The following is a 23,152-nucleotide window of genomic DNA, read 5'->3' as shown; positions in this document are numbered from 1 at the left end:
TTTCTAACCAATTGTTCGGTCTTTTTTTCTTGACAGTTGGTGATTAATGAGAACATTTATTTAACTTTGCCTTGGTTTAATAGAAAGGGTGTTGTGCCATCATAGTTAACAAACTATACTATTATAATTTCCCAGGAACGGTTTGTACCAGACTGGTTTGAATAATACATATAATGTGCTATTAAATGATGGAAAGGGGAAGCCAGAGCCTGTACATTTGCAATATTAATGCGTCATGGCAGAGATCTCGTCCCTACTGCGGCATTGTGGGGGGTTGTAGTTTTTCTCTGCCTAATGGCGTGTCTGTTTGAAAGCGAAGTTTGTAAGATTAAGAACTACAGCTCCCAGCGTAAATAGCACCGCCTATCTAGAAACATTCTGCAGGGACACAAGCAGCGTAGAGCTAAGCATAGGATTTCTGGTTAGACAGTTGACAGGCTGGGGTTGTATTGGGAAGTTTGGGGTTTAGTTATTGTTAGGTGCAGTATTAAATGTTAAAACAGACATAGTTGGTTGATATTTATTGTTCTTATAAATATATAAAATAGTTCGAGTGGTAGGATACCGGCGGTAGTTGATATAATTTACATTATTTGAGTAACGTTTTGTTTGGGAAGTACTACTAGCTTGCATAGCTGTCATATTTTAAAGCATAGCTAGGATTTTACTTTGTAATATCAAATGTTGCAGAGCCTAACATTACAGGATAAAAACATGTTATGTTGTAGTGTATTAATTCCACGGAAATGATGAGTTTTTGTAATTTATTATTGACCGCTCGTTAAACTAGGATATACCGTCACAGTACCTATCTCAATTTTGTGAAGATAACACTCTCCAGTCAAGTTCAATTGATGAATGCTTCGGCTGTTTATTTATTTTGCCAGCAGTAGATCGTGGGGTGGGATTAAGAAGGGAGAAAAACAAAAAAAAGGTATTTAACATAATTAACAAGGGAATCTTTAACCATGGGTGATTGTGGCGAGGATGTAAACGCTAACCTGGTCTCTCACGTCACTGGGGATTCCCAGCTGGATAAAGCGATTTGGCAGTGGATAACCTGGGATAAGGTGAGTGTGTATGTTGTTGGCGACTTAAAAATATCTAGTTAAAAAAGTGACCTAGAACTACAAAATTTATCTCTTACCAATTACATGTAAATGTGTTTTTACTAGTAGGGTGTGGACATATTGGTAATTTGACCCACATTGACGACATAAAAATTCAAACATTCGTGCTGAGCTGCAGGTTTTTTTTCCCTATGCACCAGGATTACTGGAATTTAAGAATACTACTAGCCCCTTTCAAGTTTCATGCGCTTATGTTACCTTACCTCACACAGTAAATAATACATGAGTTTGTTCCAAGCAATTAACACCTGAAACACGATTCCTGCCCAGCACGAAATAATATAGTATCATGCAAAAGCAAGTTTTAAATTAAATTTTTATATAATTAGCGACTGCTCATTAAAACAGTACATTTCACAGTCTCTAGAGTACACGAAACCAGCCTGTCAACATATGTCAGATTGCAGCAGTCTGGGTTCTGCAGGAGGAAGTTGGTTAAGAAACACAACATTATGGACTGCTGCACTGTTAAGCTCTTGGGTATGATGTAAAATTCAAATGTCTAAGTCACCAATTAAATTAAACTTATGCACGACTGGCCTTTATGATGTTTATTATTGTACAAGAGATTACAGATACTTAACTATTAACAAGTTTTAATGATGGTTTACTTCCTGTCCAGACGGGCAGAATGCATGTTCCCGTGAGTTTGCTTACTAAACAGATTAACCAGACTTGGTAGTCCACAGGGGTACTGCTGTAGAATGGTGTTGACAACACACATACTGTATTTGTTGTCTAGCCAGCCATCCAACCACAACAAAAAAGAGACAATGCCCAAGTACATGTCTGGGTACCAACAACCCTATTGCTCAGACTGTAATAGGAGTCATCCATGGTGTTTTGTCAGCACTGCAGGTGGCAACAATACTGTACAGACTTGTTCGTGGGTCTCAGTGGTATTGTTTTACAGAGTGTCTCCAGGCATCTTTGCAGGCTATCTGTTGTACTCTTATTGAATTTTAACATACCAGCTTTGTTAGTTGTGTCGCTCTTGATCCTCAACTACTGTACTACAGTAAGTACCCACCTTGGCTTCTCTGCAAATGGTACCCCAGCAATATGGTGGCTTTTACCCAAAGCACATTCTGCTTGACTGTTTCCTGCAATGTAATACACTTCACTGTATTCAGTTTTAATGCTCCCTCTAGTTTTGCTTGAAGTATGTTTTCTGTTCCCAGGGAGGAACCCAGAGTTAGACTTGGGAGCTGGCTGACCTCTGTGTTTCTAAATGTCAAAACTGTTTATCAGATTCTGACTGTAAGATGTTGTTTGGCAGTTGAGTTCTTGCGATTGGAGAAGAATAATTAATAGCAGCCCTGTACCTGCAGTTCCAGATTCCAATCAGAAAGCAAAATTCGGCGCCATTGTATTATTGTGTACTGTATATAAACAATGTATTTTTGGTTGGAAATTTGAAAACGGACAACTAGATTTATGATCTAAACTATACATTCGATTTAATAGAATTTTATTTTTTCTTGGTCAATAAAATGTGGGAAGGTATCAGGATCATACTGTAGTTCAGTCAATTCAGTCCTGAAAAGCATTTAGAGGTGGCCATTGTGAGTAACAGTCACATATTTCTACCAGAGCAATTTGAAAACATTCTGTATGCTAAATATTACTTGAAAATAAAGTTTCAGTGCTCCTATGTGTAGGTGCCTGTGTTATCCCCTTGTATTGGGGTTTCAGGGTATCCAGACAGATAAGGGCAGATGACTGTATAATTTAGGTGATCACATAGGCATACTCTCTGAGTGTCAATAGTTTTGCCGGGGGCGAGGTTTAGCCTCTGTGTTGGTTGTGTTAGATGCACTGCTGTCACGACAGTGCTGTATGATCACTTTCTGTTAATATTCTAGATAACAGTTTGTGTTGGCACACAAGCAGGGACGCTCCTTGTCAAAAATAAAATAAAAATCATTGAAGGGTGTAGGTCAGGAAACAGCTTTTACTTTCACTTTTTATTAGGCAGTGTGAGGAGGGTTAAAATGTGTGAATAATTTTGTCCACCCTGTGCTGAATATAAGCCATCTTTTACATACCTAAACCAAAATGCCCCAGTGCGAAGGAACCACATGCAGAGAGACTGAATTGCCCACTGCTGTTTGTTATGACCATTTGTTCTGACAATACATGAAATATACAGTACTGTGCAAAAGTTTTAGGCAGGTGTGAAAAAATGCTGTAAAGTAAGAATGCTTTCAAAAATAGACATGTTAATAGTTTATATTTATCAATTAACAAAATGCAAAGTGAGTGAACAGAAGAAAAATCTACATCAAATCAATATTTGGTGTGACCACCCTTTGCCTTCAAAACAGCATCAATTCTTCTAGGTACACTTGCACACAGTTATTGAAGGAACTCGGCAGGTAGGTTGGCCCAAACATCTTGGAGAACTAACCACAGTTCTTCTGTGGATTTAGGCAGCCTCAGTTGCTTCTCTCTCTTCATGTAATCCCAGACAGACTCGATGATGTTGAGATCAGGGCTCTGTGGGGGCCATACCATCACTTCCAGGACTCCTTGTTCTTCTTTATGCTGAAGATAGTTCTTAATGACTTTCGCTGTATGTTTGGGGTCGTTGTCATGCTGCAGAATAAATTTGGGGCCAATCAGATGCCTCCCTGATGGTGTTGCATGATGGATAAGTATCTGCCTGTACTTCTCAGCATTGAGGAAACCATTAATTCTGACCAAATCCCCAACTCCATTTGCAGAAATGCAGCCCCAAACTTGCAAGGAACCTCCACCATGCTTCACTGTTGCCTGCAGACACTCATTCGTGTACCGCTCTCCAGCCCTTCGGCGAACAAACTGCCTTCTGCTACAGCCAAATATTTCAAATTTTTTCACTCACCAATAAAGTTTAAGTGCCTACATGTCAGTTTGCAGACAGGCTTCAGGATGGGGCATGGAGGGTTACTACAAGGTTTTGATGTAGGCAATAATGATATGTATTAATTACCATGAAGAGATTCTGTTGTCAGGAGGCTTAACTGTAATTATGTGTCTGGATAATCGATTTAAAATCATGTCTGTATTAATTCTATGTATACAAGTGGAAAAATGCTGACACAAATTGTGGTTAGCTGGTGTATCTAAATGTTTTTGACGTCGACCCTGATCCAGATATGCAGGCACAGCATGTTAATATAGATAAGAGTGGCCTTGGACACACGTGAGAAAACACTTGCAGTAAGATGATGGAACGAGTGTATAGTTCTTTTGCAGGAAATGTGGGGGGTGTATTAACTGCTGTAGTTTGTACATTCTATACAAGGAACAGCAAAAGGGGGGAATGTATGTGAAAATGTATTGATATAGTGGGTAAAATTCCACAGACAGTTGAAATTGGTTTAGTTTGCTCGAGGCCAGGAGATGCTTGGGTTGTGTTTTTCCATTGCATAGCGGGGTGTTCTTGAATATTCTGTTGAATGCATATTAGCTACTTGCACAGCAGTGTGTCCTTGAACATTTTGTTGGGTACATCCCATGTTATCAGATAAGACGTTTGGTAACCATTGGAGGAGGCTGTGTGCTACTGGCAATAAATATCAAATGAAAAGGTGACTCATTTGTAGTTCTCTGTACCGCGGAGGGCTACCCAATCCGCTGAATGCAACGGTATTGTAATGTTATGAAGAGGCTTTGTGGAGTTTTCTTAAACAAAGGTAAAATGCCTACAGCAGTAGCAGGAGACGTATTTGAATAGACAGCAATAGGAGAAGAGGAGAAATGCATTCTGTTCTGTGCAGCATTAACCTTCTTTGTAGCTTCCAGAACTGAATTTGTTTATCCTACAGGGATGGAATAGAAATGTAATTCCCAGTGTGACCTTTTACTCTTCTTTCTCTTTCAAGAGTCAGTTTTCATTTGAATTATTAAACAGTAAGATCACTCTCTCGTCCCATGAAACCTGCACTGTGATTGCTTTTTGAATAGACAATTAATTGTTTGTTCTAAAATGGGTTATCTCCCCAATGTCACCAGTGTAACCCACACACTGACCCAGGAGGACTAAAGATGGGACCTCCGTCCCTGCTGTCTGGACAGTTCCCTCTTTTCAAGCAGCAAACCCAGGCAGTATGTGAGGTGCATGGATTCAGTTTTACTGCCTGGCCTTGTCTGGTGCTTACCCAGTATGGGTTGCTGTGGCACAGTGAGGTGGAACCACCCATGCCTCGCTAGATCTCAGGACTCTAAAGGACAACTGAGTGCTTTTTAAGAGTCCCCTGCTGAGCAAGTACCCAATGGCACTGCTGTATCTTTGGTTCCATACCCTGGATTTGATGATTTATTATTTTCTGACTGTTATATATTTATTAATTAGAAGTTATTTATTCAGGACTAGTCCTCCAGAGATGCAATCACCTTGTTGGCAGGGACTCCCTGATGGTTGGAGCATGAAACCATCACAAACAAAACTAAAATACTTTTAAAATGGCTTGTTGAAAAGTACAAAAATCATCAATATTTCTAAAATCAGGTGACAAAATATTCCAAGCACATGATTTTGTACAGTAAGCAGATGAATGTTTACCAAAATCTGTTTCGATTTTCCGTAGAGTTAGGGAACAATGCCTAACATTCCAGAGACCACAGACTGCGATTGCAAGTACTTGTAGATCAGTCATATAAGCAGCAGACAGGGATTTTACACTTTTAAACATTTTCTTTTGTACATGTTTACGATGCCTCATGCTTAGAATAGGGCAGTGTACAGTAAACATAGCAGCATAACATAATGACACAGTACAAAGTGGGTTAACCTGTTATAGATTCCTGCCTAATGTTACCCTTAAAAGGTTGTCCAGAATTCTGTGAAACCCAGCTGTATGTGTTTACCCACAAGGTTCATGCACTCCTGCGCTTCATTTGTAAAGAAAGGTGCCGGGGCGCAGGCAATGACCATAATACCGTCCTTAAGAACCGCACATTCAAAATCATAACACGTTTATTTGAAAGAGCATGTACTAGTGTTAGATTTTACAATAACATATTCTACATCACATACAAAGTAGTAGTATGGAGCAGCAGTGTGGAGTAGTGGTTAGGGCTCTGGACTCTTGACTGGAGGGTCGTGGGTTCAATCCCAGGTGGGGGACACTGCTGCTGTACCCTTGAGCAAGGTACTTTACCTAGATTGCTCCAGTAAAATCCCAACTGTATAAATGGGTAATTGTATGTAAAAATAATGTGATATCTTGTAACAATTGTAAGTCGCCCTGGATAAGGGCGTTGGCTAATAAATAATAAATAAATAATGTGCAGAAAAATAGTTAACGGGGGGGGGGGCGACGACTGTATTTTGCCCGTCCACTTTTTTTCCTCTGTGTATATGCACTATTATTGTGTTTGGTTTAAAATGAAATAAAAAGTGGAAAGGCAGTCAGATGACTCCAGGAGGCTGACACTGATTAAAACAAACAAACAAACAAACAAACAAACAAACAAACAAAAAACCCTACACAAACATTGGTTTGGCCCATGGTCCGCACTGTAATATCTGGCTATATCTAACATTATTAGTGCTGTGAATGCAACAGAACCCGCAGTTTGTGGAGATTGGGGGAAAAAAAAATAAAATAAAAAGTAAAATAATAATAATAATTCAATTTAGGCTAGAGAGAACCAGACCGTTGCTATTGTTTTTGTATTTTTTTTTTTGTATTTATTTGAATAGGGGAAGTTAAGGCATGAACGCGTTTAATTTCAACAACAACAACCCTAAGTAACATGTTGTTCCTGTTATTAAGCAGTAGTAATAATCGGAAGTAGTGGTTTAAAAATAACACAAGCCAGTTTTTACTATAGTGATGTAGGCTACAACAATTTTTTTTTCATAAAAAACTTGCTGTTTATTGAAATTAATGTTCATCTTTCATATTGAAGTTGTGTACTACTCATTCAATCAAGCCAAGTAGTGTAAGAATCTGCTTGTATTGTTCAAGACGTTTTTCAAAGCAAGTAAGCTTATTTGTGTATAAAAAAACGACACTAGGGTCGCAGTCTTTCTTTTGCAGCCAGTGTCATCTTTACGGCACGTAGCTGAAATTGTAAAGTAATTAAATGTCACCAGCAGCGGACTGTTGAGAATTAAGAAAACGCATTTGCGAGCGAAACACTTCATGACATTTTTAACTAGCTGAAGAGGTGCCTTGTCAAGCCAAGAGGTGCCGGGGATGAGCCCTGGCACAAATTAACCACTGACGCACTCTTAATCTTGTTAAAGAGCTGTTCCTTAACTTTGCACGCAGAATCCCAAGACGAGGGCGCAGATTGAGGAACTGGTGAAGGAGGGCAAGAAGACGGAGCTCCGTGAGCGGCTCTGCTGCAGGATGACCTTCGGGACATCAGGGCTGCGGGCCGCTATGGGGGCAGGCTTCTCCCTCATCAATGATCTCACAGTCATCCAGTCCACACAGGTCAGTCTTTTCAGAACTCTTTCCACTTGGGTGGTGAAGTGAACCTCTGAAACTGGATGGACAGTCTAGTTTTGTAAAGGTGGTGGCTCATGTTTTCCTTGATGCTTCTAAATTACTAGTTTGGACTGGGTAAACCTCCCAGTATTAACTTGCTGACACAAAAGATCATTTCCTCTTTCGGTTTCATTTATACTAGCCTGAAGTAAAGAGTCCAGCTTACATCAGGATCAACAAGACTGCACAGAGTATGGGTACTTGATTGTTCGATTTTTTAATATATATTATCTTTAGATGGAAATATTTTTAAATTCAGATCTGAATAATAGCTTATTTTATTTATTAATTAATTAATTAATTAATTAATTAATTAATTAATTAATTAATTAATTAATTAATTTTTTACAATGCTTTATTGGCCTATAGTTGTTGCCTTGCAAAATGTACTTTGTTGCCAAAAATGTTTGATTGCATTGCATCATGCTAAAACTGAAATTCAGTTTTAAATTTTGGTTGCTTAGCAACTAATGCTGATTTGTATTTTTAATAAAAAGGTGATGTAAAGATAGCCAAGTATTATATTCATGGTGTGTGTGTGTGTGTGTGTGTGTGTGTGTGTGTGTGTGTGTGTGTGTGTGTGTATATGAGTCTTGTACTTCTTGATAATAGAAATAATAGTTGAAATTGGGATACTCAAATGCTTGGAAATCTTCTTGTTATCCTTCTCCAGCTTTATGACAATAAATCATTTTCTACCTAAGGTCTTCATATAGATCTTTACTTTTTCCCATATTGACTTACTGGTAATGACAGCAATCATCCTATGCCTAACCCTTTTATACTCTAAGAATGTTCACCTACAATCTAGCATTTTCTAGACTTTTCTAGAATTCGGTTCTATATTATAATATTGAAATGTATAGCACCTTGTAGATAATACTATCGTAGCATCAAAGGGTATGAATACTTTTGAATTAGCATTTATATATATATATATATATATATATATATATATATATATATATATATATACACAGTGCCTTGAAAAAGTATTTAGACCCCTGACCAATTCTCTCATATTACTGAATTACAAATGGTACATTGAAATTCCGTTCTGTTTGATATTTTATTTTAAAACACTGAAACTCAAAATCAATTATTGTAAGGTGACATTGGTTTTATGTTGGGAAATATTTTTAAGAAAAATAAAAAAACTGAAATATCTTGCTTGCATAAGTATTCAACCCCCACACATTCATATTTGGTAGAGCCACCTTTCGCTGCAATAACAGCTTGAAGTCTTTTGGGGTAAGTATGTACCAGCTTTGCATCCCAATTTCAACTATTATTTCTAATTCAGTAATATGAGAGGATTGGTCAGGGGTCTGAATACTTTTGCAAGGCACTGTATATATACATACAGTGCTCACCCGTTATAACACGCCTCGTTACAGTGCAGAATCGTTTATAACACGGTAGGGTCGTGGCTCCCATTTGCTCCATAATGCCAGTACAGTAACTCGTTGTAAGGCGGAACACAAATAGCACGGTCTTGTCACCATGGCTCTCCACTATAGCGTTATAAAGGATGAGCACTGTGTATATATAAAAACTACAACTGTACATTTTATGTTGCAAATAAAGCTGCTGTCTTTAGACAAGCTGTCTCGGTTTGACTGCATTGACGTGTTAGCTAGCTGTCAGGAGACACCAGCACTGCAGCGCGTTTCACATTCAGGTATCGCACTGCAGGACTGCAGTGTCTCGTGCTGATGTTCTGCTGCAGATAAAATGGAGGCACTGTTTTGATCTCTTTTTGGCAATGCAAAGCTCTTGATTTTCCTGAATTATTATTATTATTATTATTATTATTCTGTTCCTATTCTCAAATAATTCCTACTCTTGTGATCTATTCAGCATCTGTAAGCAGTTCTGTGTTTAGACTGTCTGCTATAACCTTTGAAGCATGCAATAAACAGCCAGGGATAAGGGTACCCTACTGTTACCGGTAGGGGTGTTTTCTACTAGATTAGTTTAGTTTACACGCTGTAGTTGCATTTCTCAATTTCAATACATACAGTATATTTTCATCCTGGAAAAAAATAATTCATCCTGGGGGTTTTAAGCCTGACTGCTTTCATTATGCCCGATCATTGATGCATTATAAACTATCGCTATTGTATGAGAGTTTGTGAGTTCAAGTTTGATCATTCTGAATCAATACTAACAGCTGATATAGTTGCCACCTGATGGCTATCCTATTTGACAATGCAAAGTTGGATACTGTAAATTTCAAATCTCAGGTTTTTTTTTCTGTGGTATACATTTTATGTGAAGAATTGAGACACCTGGTGGCTATACATGTGTAATCTCTCTCTCTCTCTCTATTTTTCTATTAATTGGATCTTGAGTCATGGGTCACACACAGTCTAAAACTGAAGTTATTTTTAAAGCTAGATGACTGTTTTCACTTTGTTGAATCCAGGGTATGTATCGGTACCTGGAGAAGTGTTTCCCTGACTTGAAGAGAAGAGGCTTTGTGATCGGGTACGACACACGTGGGCAAGCCGCCATCAGCTGCAGCAGCGAAAGGTACAGCACTGTACTTGTATTCATCTCCAGCAATTGTATGTCCTACGGAAGAGTTTTCAAATTCTGTTTTTCATAAACTCCAGTAACTGGAGCATTTCATGGAAATGGCCCATCAGAAGATAAAATCTGGATTAAAATTTATCCTCCCCCCCCCCCCCAGTGAAATGCGTTAAATGATGATCTTGAGTTGTCCAAACCCACCATCCAATGACTTAATTTTATCAACAGGTTAGGCAAAGTTGATGGGTGTGTGTGGAACAGGCTGGCTGAGCAAGTTTCACTTTACATTTCACCACCACAGTGCACCTTTTAAAAAAGCCCTCCATTAGGTCTGAGGTCCACTGTCACTTTTGAGTCCAAGGCCATGGACAGTGAGGCATGGTTGTCCGTCCAGGGCAGGCTTGAGGCGTGAGCAGCAAAATTAATCGCAAAAAAAAGATGTGTCATTGCGTAGATATCTATTTTCTAAAATGAGGTCCACGATGCATTAAATTAGTTGTATAGATTTTATTAGAACAGGACAGAGGAAGATATTTGTATCCTAGGAAGTTGTTTATCTTGAAACATTTTAGACCGTTTCAATACTAGTTAATGTGATGGTTCAGGTTGTTGTGATGTGGCTCTGTCCATTCAGAGCAGTGCCTGTAACTCTGTTCACCATACTGACCTGGTTAGAGGCATTCCAATGGGTCACCCAGAGAATTAAACCGCTGGAATGAAACTGACATCGATGCTTCATTCTGTTGAGCCTAGGTGTCGCTGCTGTTCAACATGGATAACCATGATTTTGTGTTTGCTTATTTTGCATGCCATGATAGCTGAATGTGCATATATACTGTATGAGCATTGGAGAGAGAAGATCCAACTAAATCTGCCCACACACTAACTTTTCCTTTACTGTAATCCATCTCTTGTCATTTGAGAAAATGTGGCACATGAATATTATCAGGTTATCATGCTTAAGCCAGATTGTGCTGACAAAGACAAAATTCTGTTTACAGTTCACAGTATCACTTGCAGTGCAAGTTTCAGACATTATCTGTGATTACTTCAGTTTTTCGGTGGATAGTTTGGATTTCTTCCATGCAGCGAAGGATCCCTGAGTGGCTTGTGGTTTGCAGGATAAGCCGTACGGTCAGTGGAGTGCAGATTCACATCCTGGCTGTGTGAAGTCGCGGATCTTTGCAGGGGATTCCACAGGGAGCTTTGCATTGGCGGTGGCTCGCCCAAATCAGCAAAATGACCGGGGACTGTTTCTCTGTCTAATAATTCAGCCTGACATAATGGCTGCTTATAACAACTTGTATATGTGCTTTGAAGTATAGCAGTGCTGTGTGACGCACTGCAGTAGGAGACTCTGCATTTGAAATGTTTGTCCTCTTGACTTGGGAGTAATAAAGCTCCTAACAGCAGCAGCAGTTAACTCAGGTATACCCTATATAATGTTTGTGTGACCTCGGCATAAGTCACTGAAACTAATTAGTAGGATTTTTGCAAAATTGTGCTGAAAGTTCATAATTGTACTTTTTAGAGGGTGCTTAACTTTATCTCTCCATTTTTTTTTATCAGGCTAGCAAAGCTTGCAGCTGCCGTTCTTCTTTCTAAAGGCGTCCCTGTCTATCTGTTCTCCACATATGTTCCTACACCATTTGTGGTAAGTAATATACACACATTTCAAGTTCAATTTATTTAATGAAGCACAACACAAAATACAAATGTACAGCACCTTTCGTAGTTAGCTGAAAGATCAGCAAGTCCTCTATTTTATTTATTATGATGTACGGTCTTTTGAGAGTCCGTGAAGGACATTTGGTAATGAGCCCACATGTACTTAAATTCAGCAGCCATAGTGTTGGCAATAGTGCTGCATTCAGTATAGCTTCCTTGGTGCGAGGTGAAGGTGAAGGCCTGTGTTCTAGATGAGGACATTTCAACTGCTGCTCGCAGTCTGACATGATTTTGTCTCTTTCAGTGTTGCTCTTTTAATTTTTGATGTTGCAGTGGTTGGTGCATAGCAGACACCCTTTGGATTTGTGGGGCACAGCTTTACTTCCTGGCATGTCCGCACTGTCTGTGATCTAAATGGAGCACTCTGTCACTGACTGGCTGCCTCTACAGGGGGTATTCAGTTGGACATGTATAGATCCTGCTGGGGAATAAATAGGCTCTGCCAGCAGTATATGCTCATATTTCTGAACTCCTAGCCTTTAGGGAAAGTCTATCTAACAAAGTTTTCTTAGTTGCCTTTTATCAGATTTGTAACATTAACAGTTTTTTTCCCTTTCACAAAAAATAGGGTAAATAGAACTTTCAAGAAAATATCTTCATAAATCTGGCCCTATGTTAGTATTTTAGAATTTAGGAAGAGTTCACACTAATTGCATTATAATCTAAGGCATACAACTATTCTTGATTAAGTTAGTTAGATGACATTATAAACGCAGAAAACACAGGGAAATGCTCTCAATGTGGACGAATCCCCTTGTTAAATGCATCTTAACTGCTTCTTAACAAATCTGAATATTCAAGCTAAATCTTAGTAGTTAGCACTTGGGTTTTAGAGCTGTTGCTGTCAAATGAGATTGCTTTACTCTCAAAGCTCCACTTGGAATTTTTGCATGTGCAAATGTGCAAATATTGAGGTTTTCATATGTACCATTTTGCTGTTTCTCATTTGTTTGCAGCCCTATGCGGTGAAGCAGATGAAAGCTACTGCAGGTGTGATGATCACAGCGTCACATAACCCAAAACAGGACAATGGGTACAAGGTGAACCTTCTCTCTTCTTTTGAGATGATGAGCAATTTCTTAGCAGCAGTATTGCATATGTGTTTTTCAAGAACTGCGTGAGAGCTGTACACATGGCATGAACTATGTCTGCCTGTTCCTAAAATGTGTATTTTCTTTTGATTGGGGATCTTATTTTATACCAGAGTGCATAAAATCCTGGGAGATCTCCTGAGGAACCCGGGTCTGCCATGCATGCTGTGCATAACTGATTTCACTGCATTGTAGGTTAAATTGCCTTGACTCAAGGTGGTGGCCAGGTTGATCCCATAGAGCCTTGTTTGTCTTGAGATATAATGACTGGGCAGACCAGTGTCTTCTGTCTGAGTACTATGAGGGATGGAGTTCTCCCAGTAAAGCATTGCTTGTTACAGAACTGGGGTGGATACTAAAAAACTAAATGGATGCTCTGGGGTTAAAACTTGTTTGTAACCTTGGTGCTAAGTTTTAACTAAGGTTCACGTAGGAGCTTTTAACGTAACCTTCTGTTTCATATTCTTTCTTCAAGGGCCACTGACTGCAACCTAAATATTATTACTATTATAGGTGTACTGGGAGAATGGCTCTCAGATAACCTCTCCTCATGACAAAGAGATCCTGAAATGTATAGAAGAGAGTGTAGAGCCTTGGGATGGATCCTGGAATGAGAACATAGCTGATGGTAGTCCTCTGAGGAGTGATCCCCTGGATGAAATCTGCAAAAGCTACATGGAAGACTTAAAAGTTATATGTTTTCACAGGTACAAAAAAAAAAAATCTTCATTTTGCAAGGATATTTTTTTAAATTTCTTCCATGATTCGCAATCTTTTTTTATTTCTTATATTTCTTTTTAGAGATCTCAATGCAAAGACCTCTTTAAGGTTTGTGCACACAGCTTTTCATGGAGTTGGGCACGACTATGTGCAGCTGGCCTTCAAAGCATTTGGGTTTGCACCCCCTATTCCAGTTCAAGAGCAGAAGGACCCAGATCCTGACTTTTCTACGGTCCGTTGCCCCAATCCTGAGGAAGGCGAGTCAGTCTTGGTGAGGACTCTTACCTTTTCCTGTTCTTTTGTTCAGCATAAAAAACATCTGAAATACATTTTCAAAATGAAATTCTTAAAGGGCATGTAGATATGCGATATTGTGACATTTCAACTGTCTTGACTGCAACCTGTTTCTATACTATACCATGAAACAGAGTTGAAAGGTCAGAATATTACATGGTTTCCAAAGAACATGACATAACTCAGGCCAGCGAAGCTAGCATAAAATAGTCTTTTAATTTAAAACAGTCCAGAGGTACCCATTATCCTCTTGCCTCCTGTTTTATTTTCTAAGGAGCTGGCACTTAGACTGGCAGAGAAAGAGGGTGCCAGGGTTGTCTTAGCAACAGACCCAGATGCTGACAGATTGGCAGTAGCAGAGCAGTATGAGAAGTAAGTGCTCAGATTTGTTTTTTGCAAATCTTTGTGGTTTCATTTTGTATGGACGGTATGGTCATCTAAAGTAGCCTTAGATATAGGTATACAGTGTGTGTGTGATTTGGAGTTGCACTACAGTTATGGCTTCCGGTTGACTTCATTGTCTAAGTTATAACCAAAAACCTTTGGCCATAGAGTAGTGAGTCGATGTCCATATTATCATAAAAAGTACAAAAACTGCTTCCAGTGTCAGAACACAGAGAAGGGGCTATCTGGAAAGTAATAATTGAAAAGTACATCAAGCAGAGCTTCTTTTTATTATAAAGGTGGCTGATTCTCATCCACCTCCTAACATTTCGTAGCAGTTTTAGCCATTACTATTTTTACATTGAAATGAATTACCAGCTCACACTTTAGTTTAGTCCATTCATCTTTTGTAAAGGTTCACATATACTAAAGACGCATGGTAAAACCTGGGGCAATTTTGGACACAATTCTTCCCATGCGTTTGTTGGCTTTAGGCTTCTACTTTCTGTTCTTCACAGAAATCTGCAAAGGAACATTGCTTTGGTTGTCTGTTTTACAAAGACTCTAATGTGGCTGTTTGTGCTGCTTGGTTTCCAGTGGTCGTTGGAAAGTGTTCACGGGTAATGAGTTGGCAGCACTCCTCGGCTGGTGGCTCTTGGCCTGCTGGAAGGAAAAGCACCCAGACGCAGCTGACATCAAGAGAGTTCACATGCTGGCAACTACAGTCTCTTCCAAAATCCTGCAGACCATCGCACAGCAGGAGGGGTTTCACTTTGTGGTACAGTCCTGTTGGTTTTTAGAATTGAAAAGGGGCATCCCTAATCTTGCTTGTTTTAATCTAAACTGTAGGTTAGTCAACACAGAAAGCCAGACGGCTATGTCTAGGGTTATCTCTGCTACACTTTTGCCATGGTTTATTTTTTGATGCTGTTCTGCCCTTTTAAAAGTTGATAATGATATACTTGATAATGATAAACCTTTTTTTCATTTATTTAATTTAATGTCATTTTTTTTTTTTTACAGGAAACATTACCAGGTTTCAAATGGATTGGAAACAGAATCAAAGAGTTAATGGACAATGGAAATGAAGTATTGTTTGCATTTGAGGAGTCTATCGGTATGTTTGTTTTTTAATCCTATATATCGAAAGCGATTGTAACAATAATCATATTGGCATTTATTCAGTCTGTACTGTTCTGGATCAGTCCTAAGAGTAGGTGTTATACAGTATATTGTTTGTGTGGGAAGGGATAGTTTGCAGATGTGTTTTATTTATTAAAATGTATTTTATTTCATAGAAGACAATATCATATACCATATTTTTAGCAAATAATTTGTTTGTTGACTTGAATACATTTAAATATATTCTTCATTTTTTTTAATACCCTACACTTGATACTGAGACTGTGGTTTGAAGAGGCGGAGTTTATTCAATAACTAGCCACTAGGGCTTGTGCCGGCATTTAATAATTTTTTTATGTGACGCATTGGGATCCCATGATGCCTCTAGTGAGTTGAGCAGTTCGTCGACTGCAGTGATTTAATTTGCTCTCCTTTTACTGGATCTTAGTCGGGTAAGTCTGTAGAAGACTTTTTTGGAGCTGGTTTGGATGCCTCAAGAGATTGAAAAGTCTGTGTGTTTGTGTGTGTTCGTGTCTATTAAATTGTTTCCTGTGATTTGAGACAAGCATAGTGAACAGCTTTGTTCAAGATACAATTCACTAACCTGATTTTATTAGCTTCCAGTACCTTAAAGAGGTGGCATTTTTCTTTTTCGCCATGCATTTGAGACAAGCATAGTGAACAGCTTTGTTCAAGATACAATTCACTAACCTGATTTTATTAGCTTCCAGTACCTTAAAGAGGTGGCATTTTTCTTTTTCGCCATGCATCGTTTAAAAAGTTGGTTCGTGTTTGCCAAAAATCGCCATCCCAAATACCGTAGGGGTCTGTTTTAAGAGTCTAGACTGTGGCATATTGGAATACTGCAGCAGGTAACAATACAGCCACTATTATCAAGGACATGGAGGTGCTGTCTAACCATTTACGGATTTCAGTCGATGTCCAGTAGATGGCGCTTGAGCTCCACAATTTGGCTGTTTTTTGAAGTCTGCTGTTTAAGGCTTTTACTGGGTTTGAAAAGACTGCAGAGACAATGTGTACCCTTGGGTAGAAGCGAGGGCAGCTGCAATTCAGCTCATTGATGCTGCGTGTTAAACTTGCAGCTTGTTTAATACACTGAAGACTACTGGAGTTTTTAAATCCCTTTTTAGTAAACTAAACTTTCTATAGTTTTATAAGAACTCTCTGGTATGGCTCTTTTAGCCTAAAGGTTTGAACAGCTCTGATGTTAAGTAAACGTTACAGCAATTGACTGCTAATAATACACACGTTTTAATTTTCTACCCTGACATGTTAAATATTCTTTGGATTTGTTTCTCTACCCCAGGATTCATGTGTGGTACTTCAGTCCTTGATAAAGATGGGGTGAGTGCTGCCGTTGTGATGGCAGAAATGGCAGCCTATTTAGAGACCAGGAACCTTACGTTGTCCCAACAGCTTTCAAAAATATATGAAACGTGAGTCAAAACCTTCTAGAAAGATACATTATTTAACCTTTTTGGGATCTCTATTGAAAAGTAAATTTAGGGAGCTCATTTTTCATATGCACCATATTGACCATAATATCAGAAGATAGAAAGTTCTTACGTAAGTATGTAATGTAGTGAGGATGAATGGTTCTGAAACGTGGCCTGGGGTCTGAGTGTCTGCAGAACGATGACTAGAGCATATCGTGCAAAACTATTATTGCTCAGCCTGTTAGTGTGTTAAGACATCAGAGTGGCAAAATGTCTGAACTGATTCATATCTATGTACCTCCCCTGCCCTGCAGCTATGGCTTCCACATTTCAAAGACTTCCTATTTAATCTGCCAACACCTTCCGACAATCAAAAGAATATTTGACCGTCTTCGCAACTTTGGAGGCGAGAGGGAATACCCAAGGTCCTGTGGAGGATACAGTATCGTCCACACCAGGGACGTCACCACGGGGTACGACAGCAGCCAACCTGGTCAGAAATGTGTAAGTATATTTCAGCACAGTTCGAAGGTTCGTCATCCCTGTCTAGAAGCAGCCCTGGTGTATTTTGAATTGTGAATCTCACCCTGTCATTAAAACAATACTGTGCACGCTTGTACAAGTTTTATTAGAATGTCTGCATGCTATATACAGGTTGCGTGCTACAAGTGTGCAAAGATGTACACCAAGGCAGCTCTGTCATGCACGTTGTATATGCAGGTGGTGCACAAAGTGTGTGTTATATTTAGGGCTTCTGATTTTTAGTTTTTAAATGAGAAAACACCCCAGATACAAAAAAATGAAATTGGTGTATAGCCAATAAACTGGAAATGGTTACTCAATTCACGCTGACTTCACCCCTTTCCCATTTAAAAAATTAAAAAACCTACTAGAAAAAAAAATATATATACTTTTGCCAGTGCAGTTGGCTGTGTCCCTTCCTGACTTGTATCTAGCATTGATTCATTCTGAATACTTTAAACCCACCCCAACTACTGAGTGGCAGCAAATTCCTACATTATAAATGAGTATGCCTGGTGTAGGGCATCTCTCATTCCATAGGTGGTGGCAAAAGTGCAACCGGAGAAACGTGTGTTTTTAAAGCGATTTCGGTAATATTCTCTTTTGGAGAAACATATATAAAATTCATCCAAATTTAAACAGTGAAGCTAATAGGTACCAAAGGGTATGTGTGTGGGTTTTTTTTTATTTATTTTTTTTATTTTGGAACATTGGAAGTTCTATGCACAGAATGACATCTGTACACAGGATAAGAGGTACTGGAATGCTGGCAAATACTGCACTGTGATTTAGTTGATTTCTGGTGTGATTTTATAATTAAAAACATGACAGTATTTCGTAAGGATTTTTCTAATGTATAAGGGAATTTGTTTATGTACATTTCTGAGCTATGTTCAAGTCCCCGTCCCCCCTCCTCAAAAAGGTGAAGCCAGTTTAGAACATCATTTATAATGCAGAGCTTAACATTACAGTCACCTTTACAAAACTTTCACTGGTGCAGGTGCTTCCTGTGACTAAAAACAGCCAGATGGTCACCTTCACTTTCCAGAATGGATGTGTTGCAACTCTGAGGACAAGTGGCACAGAACCCAAGATCAAGTACTATGCTGAGTTACGTGCTGCTCCAGGACAGAGGTTAGTGCTGGAGCATCCTTTTACACAGAGTAATACTCCACAGTACTAAGCAGATGACCAGAAAAAAAGACTTCAGCTAATTCAGCATTCCAAAAGATTCCCATTACAGTTACCCTGTTCAAACTAGTAGTACATTGTCTTCAGGAACTGCAGGAAAATGATGAATCCACCAAATTGTTTAAGTTGTTTCAGTCTTTGAATATTGTGTGTGGATACTCCTTGACAACAATCCGCAGTCGCAAACTTTAACCATGGGCTATATCATTTTGACTTGGAATGTCTCCAGCTATAAAGCCAAATTTTATTAAGAATATGTATTCTTATGGGTGTTGTGGTGGTGGGGAAAAATGACATGAGCATGTGGTGATACACAAGTGTACACACAGTATAATGCTAGGTATATCATGTGCCACAAAAAAGGTAGAGCATGATAGTACAGAAAATACAAGAGCTAATCTTAACATAATCTAATGCAATCATGTACCACTTTGGCATGTGGATTCACCACTTACATGTTGTTTCTTTGGAGGTGGGCATAACTTTGTGTTTCTGATTTTTGCTCTTTTTAAGCGACCCCGCTTGTCTGAAAGAGGAACTTCAGAAGCTGATCCATGTCCTGGTTGAAGAGTTTCTTGAGCCGGACAAGAACAAACTGATCCGGCGTTCCGTCTAGAAGCACATTCATTTACACGCTCCTTCACACATTCCCATTCAGGAGCGCATGAAGGAATGTCGCATTGACGTGTTGGATGCTTCACTGCACACTAGTATATACCATTGCACTTTTAGTATGTAATGCATTAATCACATCAAGCCTATTAAGTGTAGAGCGCCACATACATTACAGCATATTAAAATTCAACTTGGCTTTCACAATAAACAAACATTTATGGGGATTTGAAACATAATAGGAAGAACCTTGTACAGGGGACAATCCTTTACTGCGATTTATAGTCACAGCTATAGTATAATGTTACAGGTAATGCATCTATGTTTACAGGCAGCATCTTTTTTTGTCGGAGGCTGTAAAATACGTTTTGGTTCAGGGGTGGGCTCTTAACCTTTAGAACAGCTCATTTCACCGTTGGGAAATCTCTGTGAGCTGAGGGAGAAAATAATACATAGGCACTCTACACGTGCTGGATGTGAACATGTTCATCTGGCTGTCTGTCAAGTGACCACTTGCCTACTACGACATGACAACAGTTTACAGACATGTTACAAGAACATAAAGGATACTGCCGCCTTCTGTGAGGTCTCTGTGCTGTTAAGTTATTAGCCTAGTTTGGTTTCGTCCGCACTAGTGGATATAACTGAGTATGGGCTCCTAATGGAAAGGCTTGGAGTAAGTAGCTTCCAATTACATATAGTTTGTTTTTACTGCCCTGCGCCTTTTTGTTATGCTTGATATTGTTCTGAGTGGTTTGGTAATCATTGTTTTGATTCAGCTAATAATTTGAATATTTAGCAGCAGCTGTTGTAGAATAACTCTAGAGAAAATGATCAATTTTGAAGCGACAATGCTATTTTGTTCTGGTTTAATAAATATTATGCTTAACCCTAATGTCTTTTCAAAAGGTGGACATAAACGAAATATTCTGCAATTTAGCATTTACTGTTTTTTATGAGGAAATTATTTAAATATTTAGGAGCGGCTGTTGTAGAATAACTCTAGAGAAAATGATCAATTTTGAAGTGACAATGCTATTTTGTTCTGGTTTAATAAATATTATGCTTAACCCTATTTTTAGACAGTGAAATACTGTGAAGTAAGCAATTTTTTACCGTGAAAAAAATAGTCCTAACTATGCGCTCAGGAGCTGCTTTTTGTTCTAGTTGTCTGACAGACATGTTGTTTATGCTAGATTCACCATTCAAAGTGGCAGATCACAAGGTCATGCTGGCTTACTTTTATAAAGACAATGACTGGTCTTGCCTTTGCTGTTTGAAATGCGTTACAAGATAGACTGTAAGCTTAGCAAGTTCTGGCTGCATTGGGGACAGAAAAAAAAAACTGTGGTTATAAAATATGTGCAGAGGTTGACAATATGGCGCCTAAATGCCTTTCTTTACATGTCGCCTTGGAAGATGTAGGCCTAATGATTTTAAAAGACTATTGATTGTACTGTGTGGGTGGGTGTTGTGAGCGTGAGTCTAAATATAAACATTAGCAGCGGGAAGGAAGGTGTCTTGAGCTGTATTCTTGTGCATTAAATTTCAAAAGCACCTTCTTTTCTGATTATTGGGGGTGACAGATGAGGTTACAGAGGATAAAAGCTGACTGGAGGGAAAATACCTTCAAGATTATATATTTTTATATTGATAATGATTGATCAAATTGCTACTGGTCTTGGCGCGAATGATTGATCAAATTGCTACTGGCCTTGGCGCGAAGTAGAGTTTCTAAATGAAGCTTAAGCATTGTTGTTTACATGAATTTAAAGAATGTACCAGGCTGCATGCATGACTATAAAACAGGGTTTAACAAACGGTGGGCTACCTGCTTTAAAGATACAATGCACTATCAAGGCAGAAGTTATGCTCGGGTCAAGTAACCTGCCTTTTGAAATAAACCATTTGCTAATTTGTTCCAAAACACGGATAAAGGCGTATTTAAAATATACTGCACATAAAAATAATTAGTAGATTTATAATGACAGTCTGAGGCTTTGGCTAATTGAATAGAAAGGCTTATGGAAAAAAAAGCCTGGACAATCACTGTTCTGTGTAGGAGGTTGAGGTAAAAACAGCCTGTAGCTGTGTAAAAATATAAAAATTAAAGCTTTCACATCTCTTAATAAAACCACGACAAATAATAATAAAAGAAACACCTTCGGTAAAAAAAGAACGTTTCTAATTACACAGCAGAGATTAACGCAGCTGTAGGGGATGGGCTGCTGCGGGGGGGGGGTTGCTGTATTTTCTAATGCTTGAACTGTGCGCACAATTCCAAAAGCGGAGGAAGAGCTTCGCTTTTTATCTGCTTCTCTGTTATGTTACCTCATTGTCATGTTACCTCGTTGTTGGCTCAGAAATACATGTTTGTTGTTGGTTTTTTTATTTTTGTTGCTTTTCAGGTATCATTTGTGTTTGAACATTTATTTTTGCTCTGGGATAAAGCCTAAAAAAAAAAAACCAAACAAACAAAAAAAAAATCATTCCTTTTTTTATATGCCCTGTAAGAGAAACTGCCTTGGATTGTGCAATGTTATATTACTCCCGTGAGAGACAGAACAGGTTGCACGGCTCTATTGTGTGTCAGAGGTGGTTTTCAGTTTCTTACAGGTGACTCTGCCTCGTCTATTGCAAATACATGGAATGCTAAGTGGCATTAATGTTTACAACAGAGCTGAGTAAGTTCTGTATGTTTTAAAGATTAATTACAGCTATGAATTGCACCCTAAATGTAGTCTGACACAAAGGTGTGCAGACAGTTTTGTTGTTTTGATGGGTGGGGTTCTGTATATTGAGAAATTGTAGCTGAAAATGTGGACAGTTACAAGAGATGGAGATCTCCTGTATGAACCACTGTTTTTTTTTTCTTCTTGTTTTACAACATGGCGTTTTTGTTTCCTTTCATGTAATTGTGGAAATCCCCCCCCCCAGAATAAAAATAAGACAATTATAAATAGGGTGTCCTGGTATTCAGGAAAATGTATTATTGAACAAAAACATTACTTAGGAGCACTCTGTGTTAAGAGGATAAAAGGCTGACTGGAGGGAAAATACCTTCAAGATTATATATTTTTATATTGATAATGATTGATCAAATTGCTACTGGCCTTGGCGCGAAGTAGAGTTTCTAAATGAAGCTTAAGCATTGTTGTTTACATGAATTTAAAGAATGTACCAGGCTGCATGCATGACTATAAAACAGGGTATAACAAACGGTGGGCTACCTGCTTTAAAAATACAATGCACTATCAAGGCAGAAGTTATGCTTGGGTCAAGTAACCTGCCTTTTGAAATAAACCATTTGCTAATTTGTTCCAAAACACGGATAAAGACGTATTTAAAATATACTGCACATAAAAATAATTAGTAGATTTATAATGACAGTCTGAGGCTTTGGCTAGTTGAATAGAAAGGCTTATGGAAAAAAAAGCCTGGACAATCACTGTTCTGTGTAGGAGGTTGAGGTAAAAACAGCCTGTAGCTGTGTAAAAATATAAAAAGTAAAGCTTTCACATCTCTTAATAAAACCACTACAAATAATAATAAAAGAAACACCTTCGGTAAAAAAAGAACGTTTCTAATTACACAGCAGAGATGAACGCAGCTGTAGGGGATGGGGGGTGGTGGGGGGGTGGTGGTGGGGGGGGGGTTGCTGTATTTTCTAATGCTTGAACTGTGCGCACAATTCCAAAAGCGGAGGAAGAGCTTCGCTTTTTATCTGCTTCTCTGTTATGTTACCTCATTGTCATGTTACCTCATTGTTGGCTCAGAAATACATGTTTGTTGTAGTTGGTTTTTTTATTTATTTTTTTTGCTGTGTTGCTTTTCAGGTATCTTTTGTGTTTGAACATTTATTTTTGCTCTGGGATAAA

The 23,152-nt window shown here is 38.6% G+C and overlaps 1 protein-coding gene across 1 annotated transcript; it reads left to right on the top strand.

The window, feature by feature from the left end:
• The first annotated feature begins 289 nt into the window (after nt 1-289).
• LOC117972963 (glucose 1,6-bisphosphate synthase-like) lies at nt 290-22,894 on the top strand. Its single transcript, XM_034923567.2, has 14 exons — nt 290-1,070; nt 7,397-7,564; nt 10,047-10,153; nt 11,723-11,807; nt 12,838-12,921; nt 13,486-13,679; nt 13,774-13,963; nt 14,261-14,358; nt 14,968-15,148; nt 15,394-15,487; nt 16,820-16,949; nt 17,264-17,453; nt 18,472-18,605; nt 19,176-22,894. Exons 1-14 carry the CDS (start codon nt 969-971, stop codon nt 19,276-19,278), a joined length of 1,860 nt encoding a protein of 619 aa, XP_034779458.2. The 5' UTR covers nt 290-968; the 3' UTR covers nt 19,279-22,894.
• The last annotated feature ends 258 nt before the right edge of the window (nt 22,895-23,152 follow it).

Source organism: Acipenser ruthenus, chromosome 9 (assembly GCF_902713425.1).
Source record: "Acipenser ruthenus chromosome 9, fAciRut3.2 maternal haplotype, whole genome shotgun sequence".
Lineage (NCBI taxonomy): Eukaryota > Metazoa > Chordata > Actinopteri > Acipenseriformes > Acipenseridae > Acipenser > Acipenser ruthenus.
Note: the sequence above shows the minus strand (reverse complement) of the source record. Positions and strands in the feature narration are given on the sequence as shown.

Excerpts from the sequence above, each read along its gene's own strand:
- LOC117972963 (XM_034923567.2), top strand. The coding sequence starts at position 969 with ATGGGTGATTGTGGCGAGGATGTAAACGCTAACCTGGTCTCTCACGTC. Across the intron at positions 15,488-16,819 it reads TGCATTTGAGGAGTCTATCG|GATTCATGTGTGGTACTTCA; the intron begins GTATGTTTGTTT and ends TCTCTACCCCAG. Across the intron at positions 16,950-17,263 it reads CTTTCAAAAATATATGAAAC|CTATGGCTTCCACATTTCAA; the intron begins GTGAGTCAAAAC and ends CCTGCCCTGCAG.